An 8060-nucleotide genomic window follows, 5' to 3' on the forward strand; every position below is an offset into this window, starting at 1 on the left:
ACGTAGAAAAGCGACCATCACACCGGAGGACTGCACTCAAAAAAGAAGGAGGACGAAAAAAAGGAAGCCGGGGGGGGGGAAGAAACACATACTGATGCAGAGCTATAATTAGAATCAGAGCACACCATGAGTCACTAAGTGCTGCAGAATCCAGTGGAAAGCAGAAAAATGTTCTGGAAGGAAGCAAGAAAAAGTTCAAAATGTCGAGCACATCGGAGTTCATGTTTTGCTTTGGTAAAGCAGTCAGAAGATGACCAAGGAAGGCACTCAGACCATGACTGAAAGGTTTTGCAGAGGAAGTTCCAGAAAAGTACAGAACCCTCTAGTCTTATCAAATACCACAAATTAAAAAAAAGACGACCCACATTAGACTACTTTCTATTATCATGCTGCCAGCTGACCTCTTCCTTACATACATATTTCAGAGACATTCTGTTCAATGTCCTTTCTACCAAGTTCAGCATGGCAGTCCTCATTATGCTACGAGTCTAAACCAAGTACTTCACAAGGACCAAATGACCACAAAAATAAAGGGCAAGATTTTACTGGGAATCGCAACCTCCTTGCATCATCTGCATCCATACAGATGTATCATCTAGAGAAAATATCCCTGACGTCAAGTTTGTTCTGCCGAGTTTTTTTCCTTGAGATGCTTCCTGTTTACCTGATGGTTTTGTCATTATAACAAATCACTCGTGTTTTCTCTTATTCCTCTTCCACCCCTTTTGTACCGGTCTATTTGTCAATGTGCAAGAGCAATCTCCTCTGTCTTTTGTGGATTACTGAAATCCATTTATAAAAGACTGGGATTTAAAACAACAGGCTAGCTTATAAAGCTATCAACATATGTCCAACGGTGCTGCCTGCACATCCCCATGTAGCTGTATCCTAGTTTCAAACACTCAATCTCTCAGCCCACTGCCTGCACAAAACCCTTTCTGCTTTTATTCTAAGGTTTGACAGCAAGCTCACAGTCACTTTGTTCAATTTTAAACTGCACTTTCTAGCTGCTGTGAGAATAGGTAGCTGCTATAAATATTTTATTCTGTAATTTGTCCACCTGGGATTCACAACAAGTTTTGTCCTGTGCTTCACATCTCTTCAAAGAGGGTGGCGTGCGAGACAGACACGTCACATCTGTATGTGTGCTATTATTTAAAATGACCAGTATTACATCTTTTCCATCATTTTCCTTTGGGCATCTGTTAACTGTAATAATCTGCAATTAGCATTTTTTTAAAATTAATGACAACAAAAAAGGAATAGTTTAGTGGAACTGGAGAGCAGTGCATAACATTTAACTCACTAGCCCCAATCCTATCTCATAACCTGAAGTGGAGCACTGTACAGGACACGTAAGGTGCATTCAGGCATCGGTTCCCTGCCACCTTCAGGAGGGTAGACAGTCTCCCTTTCCCCCATTTCAGGAGCAGGTCTGAAGCCCAGAATGTGCTCTCTTCTGGTGGTCACACGCACACACAGAGTTTGCTTCCACATTCCCCTGCATCTTTGTCACCTTCACCACTGAGCAAGCACATACTCTCGATCCCTTCCAGATGAGGATAATATTCTCAACATCGCTAAAGTGGCTGAGAAACTCCGGTCCCAGCTTCAGAAGATGTCTGTAAGCTGTGGATAGGCAACCCTTTCCAGACTACTGTGCAAGGTTCCAAATGCTTTTAACCACCCTTTACCTTCCTGAGTTTATGCTCTCCGTGACCTGCTAGGTGAGTTGCTTATATATTAACGGTTGTACGTTTTTAATAAGCCAGCTTACTTTGACCTCAGTGGTCAAAGAACAGTTTTATTAACAGTTTTACTTGCAGATGTGAAAGAACAGTCACCTCTAGGACAATATAAACAGCTGGCACAGATAACTTGTCACAGCAACATCTGCATGTGGATGACCGTCTACAGTCTCAGGTACTCCCCCCCCCTTTTTTTTTTTCCCTTTTTTTCTTTTGTTCAAGTCACATTCCAAAGTGCTTCAGAATAAAATTTTCAGGTATTCCCAGCTGGCAGACAACTGTTCAGACAAAATGTTTTGATGACTGGGCAGGTACACTCAGCAGGATTAACCTACAGGTTTGCTCCTCAGCCATCCGAGCACCTGACTGGAAACCACCCATCTCCATCCCAGGCTCTGCACCCGCATTTCCTTCCTGCAGATACACCGGGGAAGGCAGGAGAGAAGCGGCTTGTATGCACCTACATCTCAGTCAAACTTACAGGCTGACAAAAGCTAGGACAAGCCAGGGATCGGGAAACCTAAGTTTCAGGGTCAAGAAAATCAATGGCACTTAGACTACACAGAATCACAGAATAGAATCATGGAATCATTTAGGTGGGAAAAGACCTTTAAGATCATCGAGTCCAATGGTTAATCTAACACTGCCAAGCCCACCACTAAACCACTTCCCTAAGCACCACATCTACATGTCCTTTAAATACCTCCAGGGATGGTGACTCCACCACTTCCCTGGGCAGCCTTTTCCAATGCTCGACAACCTTTACATGAAGAAGTTTTTCCTAATATCCAACCTAAACCTCTCCTGGCGTAACTTGAGGCCATTTCCTCTCGTCCTGTCGCTTGTACCTGGGAGAAGAGACCACCATGCACCTCTCTCAGCCACAGAGAATTAGAAAGTACCCAAGAAAAGCAATCCTACCAGTGATCATAAAAAAGGAAGAGAGAGAAGATTAATCTTTAGGAACTGTATCTTCAACTCCATTGCTTAGGGAAACATACATAAATAATGTAAGAAATACAGGAAAATCAAAGGGACATTTGTAAAGTTATATTTACCAGAAGCATGAATTTCAAACCCCTCTCCCTCCATCCTGCCCCATACCAGTACTGCTGTACTGGCAAAATCCCCAGTATGAACACAGTTGTGCTAGCAGAAGAGACCTTTGCCAATTTATTTTATGTCGTTTGGTGAGGTGATCTACCTTTGGTAGTGAAGAGGAGGCTATGAGGCAGAGCCACTTCTTGTCTAAGTGAGCTCTGAGCTTTGGAAATGTAGCCACAGGTCACTTTTGAAGTGTGCAGGGATTTCTGGTTGTTTTTTTTGGTTGGGGTGTTTTTGGTTTTTTTTTTGTGTGTTTTTTTTCCTAAACAAGTAAGGTCTGCTGCCAAGCTCTATTTAGTTTGGTGAGAATTACAGACAACATTCTCCCTGGAGAAAGAGGTCTAAAGTGTAGTCAACTGTACAGACTGAACTACGAAGAAAATACCCCTTAAAACTACGTATCAAGTAGTCACATGGCTGGATGTTTTACACTAGGGTGAGAGCTGGGCGGTTTGGGAGGCTTAACAGCAACACTCAATAAATGGTGAGTAAACCAAAAAAAATATTTACTTACCAAACCAAGCCTGTTGTTCTCCTTGGACTTCTATAGCCAATCCAAAGTCCGCCAGTTTTACTGCTGCTCCCTTGGATTTGCTAGCTAAAAGTAAGTTCTCAGGCTTTATTCGGAGAGAGAAAAAAATGGAGATGAGAAGATAAGTAAATACATTTTAGACAGGTTTTTACTTTCTTTTAGTTAAGGTAGTCTGGAAAAGAACAAATACTTAGAGGAGTGAAAAAGAGAAAAAAACCATGCGTTTTCTCCGTGAAATTGCAAATATCGCACTTTCCATTCCTACTTGGAAAGAACCACCGGGCCTGTAAACAGGCTTTGTGATCCCACGACAGCAAGACCGAGGACAGCGCGCAGACCTACTAGAGAAGGAGGTCGGCCAGAATGGTGATACGCAACTGCGACACCCGTTTGCGTGACAGGACAATTCCGAGACCCTTAAGAGCTCCCTACTGGAAAAACACTGCAGAAACCCCCCAAAAGACACGTATTCTTTGATTATGAGTCTAACCTACGCAGTTTGCAGGATTTGGCATCTGTAACTGTCAAACATAAATACGTTTTGCGTGCCAGTTTAACAATAACAGAGGTATTATTATATTTGCAGTTGGAGGGCAGGTGTATTTACTTTGCAGATCTTTCAGCAGAAACAGCATGCCCACGGTTGTGCTTGCTGAGAACCTATTACAAGAAACAATCTAAGTTTGCAAAAGTTCCCACTGGGCGCCTTTTTTTTTTTTTTTTAGGGGATGCTGGTCACATCTGAAATCAAATGCTACAGTACACTCAATTAAAAGTAAAGGATTTGAACATAACTATGGTGTTCATTCATTCTACTGTTCGTAATATACACTTTTAACTGCATTTAGCAAATACATCAAATGCAAATGGTCCAAAGATAACTTTATTCTATGAACCAAAGCTTTTTTTTTAAAAAAACAACTTACACAATACTGTAGAATTCAACAGATTGTTTCAGAGAACCGTGACCTCTATAGCATTTTCTTGCCGTTTCTTTCTTTTCTGTCCCCATTATTTTTAAAAAAGGTTTTGTCCTCTGTTTACATAATAACAAAACCTCACTTTCAAGGGTATTGCTGTGACTCTCGCAGAAGCATTTTTCACAGGGATCTATCACCAGGGAATTCACTATATCCAGTCTGGCACTGGGGACCCAATCCTGCAAACTCTTAAAACACGTATTTCTTTTTAAACCCAGCAGCAATCACAGATGCTTCCAAGGGACTATTTACATGATTAGGTTAATCCCATGCAGGTACTGAGCTTGGAAACAATTAAAATCATAAGCTGCTTTCAGCAAAGGCTATCTTTAATACATCTGTAGAGTCTCCAAAACAAAGTATGCTCGAGCCTAATCAAGACCACAACCACTGTGATACCTCTATTAATTAACAACACAACTGGCCCAGACAAACTCTTCAATCTAAAGGCCTTTTTTTTTCCCCTCTCACCAACATAAAGGAACATTTTTTCAGCAATTTACAAACACCGTTCTCTCACTCACCCCTTTGTCGCTATGCCATAGAAAAGACAGTATTAAAAACCCTTCATCAATAGTTACTCGATGAATCTCGTATTTCTCAGTTTTTAAAAATTGAGATTGAGGCCTCTCGGAATAAAATATAGTCTTTATATTCACTTAAATTATCAGTAACCACCTCGACTACATTATGTCAAACAGTGACCAAATAGCTGGGGACTCCTCTCTACGTTCATCACCGCTGATTTAAGCCATGTCACACCGCTTGCCATTTAACGACACTAATTGCACCACGTAGGTTGCCTATCGGAGTGAGTTTACACTTGCTTCCAGGAACGCACTTCTTGGATAAAGAGGCCTCAAGGCAATGGGTGATCCTGTTCCATTGGGACCTTCGGCCAGCCAAAAGCAGCGGAACGCCACACCCCCTTGGCTGAAACACAAGCACTGACCTACTGAGCGCGTATCATCGCAACACGTGATTCCATTCAAAATAGTAGTTCTGCGTTTTCTGCTCCCGTGTTGTTCCCCCCCTCTTGAGATTTTGTTGGTTTTTTTTAAATTCCATTATATATCTTCACTCTGCCAAAGCGCTCTGCAGAAATACCGTCGCCACAGGTGAGTATGCTTCAAGAGAAGCTGAAGCAGCTTTCCTGATTTACTCCCACGCCAAAGGCAACAGCCTTTTGGGCAGTGTTGTGGGGGACTATGCGCTTAAGCAGCACGTAGCTGTCATTTCAGGATGACGAGAGGCATACTAGGTAATTATCGTGCATGAACTTCGAACGACTGCAATTACTTGGAAAACATTAACCGCCCAGCGCGGGCCACCCAAGGACTCGTACTTTGATTTCAATAGCGTCACCTTCTGTTACCGGTACACTGGCTGCAGTCAAGCATGTAGAATGGCAGACTTAACTACTAAAATTACTTACAAATAAATTAACATGATTTATGCCTCGTTTTTCCAAAGGTCTTCAATTCTTCAAGATCAAGTACTTCTGCCTCTGTGCATTTTTCCTCCAACATAACTACAGCATCTGCTTTTTTGTTTGTTTGTTGTTAATTTAACTTCAGCGAGGAACACAAGAGGGTCATAACCACAGTTTCACAAAAGCAGCAATGCTGCTGACTGCCAAGAACTGAAATTCCTACACGGAAATGCACTTTTACCATCTGTTAAAGACAGTCTGCCACTAACATGTTAATTTTTTCTCGATCTAGGATCCACCACCATTCTGATTTATACCAAGGATCGCAGAGAGAGCGGCAACAAGCACTTCTGCAGGTCGTAAGAGGCTGCAAAATTCCTCTCTGTTTCCTACTAAATTACGCTAAAAAGAAAGTTAAATAAAAGGAGATTGTCCAAAATCTCCTCCTCTCGTTTGCCCTCCCCGCTCCCAAACATGCCATCAAACTGCCATCTGAGTTATTGGGAAAAAAAGTCCATCAAGTTTTGCAGTTTAAGGACCCATGCCAGGCCATAACCATCTTCTACCTGCCGTGTAGCTCTGGTTGTGGGCCGCGGCATCTTCTTTTCGGTACAGAGAGTTCTGCTGGGATTTCACCACAGTCTTCCATTCCACACTCTTTTTTTTTTTTTCTTTTGCCACTAAGTAGTAACTAAAGACGGATGGTTTTCTGTTTCCTGAAGTTTTCCCTTTCAGAAATGAAACTGGGTACTATAGCTTGGCAGAAACATTTTTTCTCACACTGTTTTTCCAGTTCATCCTGGATTTCCCAGAGTAAGAAATCCATGCATGGTTTGGAGGAGGGAACAGCTGGATTTAACGCATTTCCAAAGAGAAAGTTATTTCGTGTGAATCCATGAAAAGTACTAGAAAGCATTCCTTATTCTGTCAGCTTCTCCCTTTTTTCAATTCCCTTCCATGCTAGAAGCATCGTACTGCACGTGCTGCAACAGGAATCGCTGGAGCAGCTGGACAAATTTGACATCCTTTCAGTTCAACTCGCTCCATGTTATCCGGCTGCCATACAAGATTTACGGGTTGGATAGAGACTTGCCAGTCTCCTGTTGTGCAACCGTGACACGGGAAAACCCAGAAGCGTGAAATGAGCAGAGAACTTTGTGTGCGTGTCTCGGAAATCCAGCACACTCTCTGAGCCTGCGGAGCATAACCTTCCTACAGGACAACAACAGAGACTTTATAAATTCAGACAACGGCTGCACAGTTGTTTATTTGGGACTGAAGGATGACAAGAAAGACGATAGCATTCCGATTCCAACATTATTACTAATGGTAACCACTAGAAAACTCTTATCCCGGCAGGAAATTCTTGCTCTCCATTAACTCATTCCGAAAGGAAAATAAGAGACAAAGAAGCTGTGCCAGAGAGAATTACCGTGTTCCACTGCTTTAGCCCACACGCCATTTTTAATTTGCCTTTGTGAAGGATCTGATACTTCAGACAGTGCACTTCCATTTGATTTCACAATAACAATCTTCTTCTACTTGAGGATCTTGAAGGCCGAGTGCCCAAATGGAGTCCTCTCCCGTATCCACAACGCTTATTTACTACCAGGTTTGAGACAGACTTGTCTCTCTGAGCTTCCCAGTAAAAGAAAATGATCTTTACTTGTTTCTTTCCATGCCGACACGCTTTAAATGCAGAGAGCGTTGCTGCAGCAGATGTCTCCAGCCATTTGGATACATACGTGGTTAAGAAAGAGGTAATGCTCTTCTCAACACAGGAATTTTCTTTCTGAACCTTCTATGCCAACACTGCTGCTTGCCTGGAAGGAACTCCACTCCTCAGATGATCCTGGTGAGAAACTCCCGCTTTCTAAAGACGTTCTGTAGCCCAGCCATCATCTGGAGGAGAGGGAGGTCTTTGTGCCAGCAATCTCGTAGCAGCCGGCCTTCCGTCACTGAAGTGCCTGATGTGCCAATGCTCGCGCGCTTCCCAGAAGCACTCCAAGCTACGCTGATGAGAGGTGGGGAGCCCCTCCCACACCCCGCCCCAAAAAGCTCTGGGTGACAGAGAGGAGGATGATGGACTTGACAAATACACTGAATGTTTGAAAAGCAGCCGCTGTTCTCCCTGGTACTGACGACTAGACCCTGATGGCTGTCTCCACAGCCCAGCTCCGGCCAAGCTAGGTATTGCAGCAGATCTTCTCCAGCGAACGCTAGCGCTTCGTTCTCGCGCGTAGGCGAAGCGTGAAAAAAAAAAA

The 8060-nt window shown here is 43.0% G+C and overlaps 1 protein-coding gene across 1 annotated transcript in view; it reads right to left on the bottom strand.

Annotated features, from left to right (window-relative positions):
- The window catches only part of CAMK2D (calcium/calmodulin-dependent protein kinase II delta), a gene marked incomplete at its 5' end in the record, with an annotated part of 49169 nt that extends 45700 nt beyond the window's left edge, over positions 1–3469 (bottom strand). Inside the window, one exon of the mRNA XM_010291295.1 lies at positions 3367–3469. Coding sequence (XP_010289597.1) covers positions 3367–3469 — 103 coding nt within the window. The remainder of the gene's footprint in view (positions 1–3366) is intronic.
- Positions 3470–8060: the final 4591 nt, after the last annotated feature.

Source organism: Phaethon lepturus, unplaced genomic scaffold, assembly GCF_000687285.1.
Source record: "Phaethon lepturus isolate BGI_N335 unplaced genomic scaffold, ASM68728v1 scaffold14707, whole genome shotgun sequence".
Lineage (NCBI taxonomy): Eukaryota > Metazoa > Chordata > Aves > Phaethontiformes > Phaethontidae > Phaethon > Phaethon lepturus.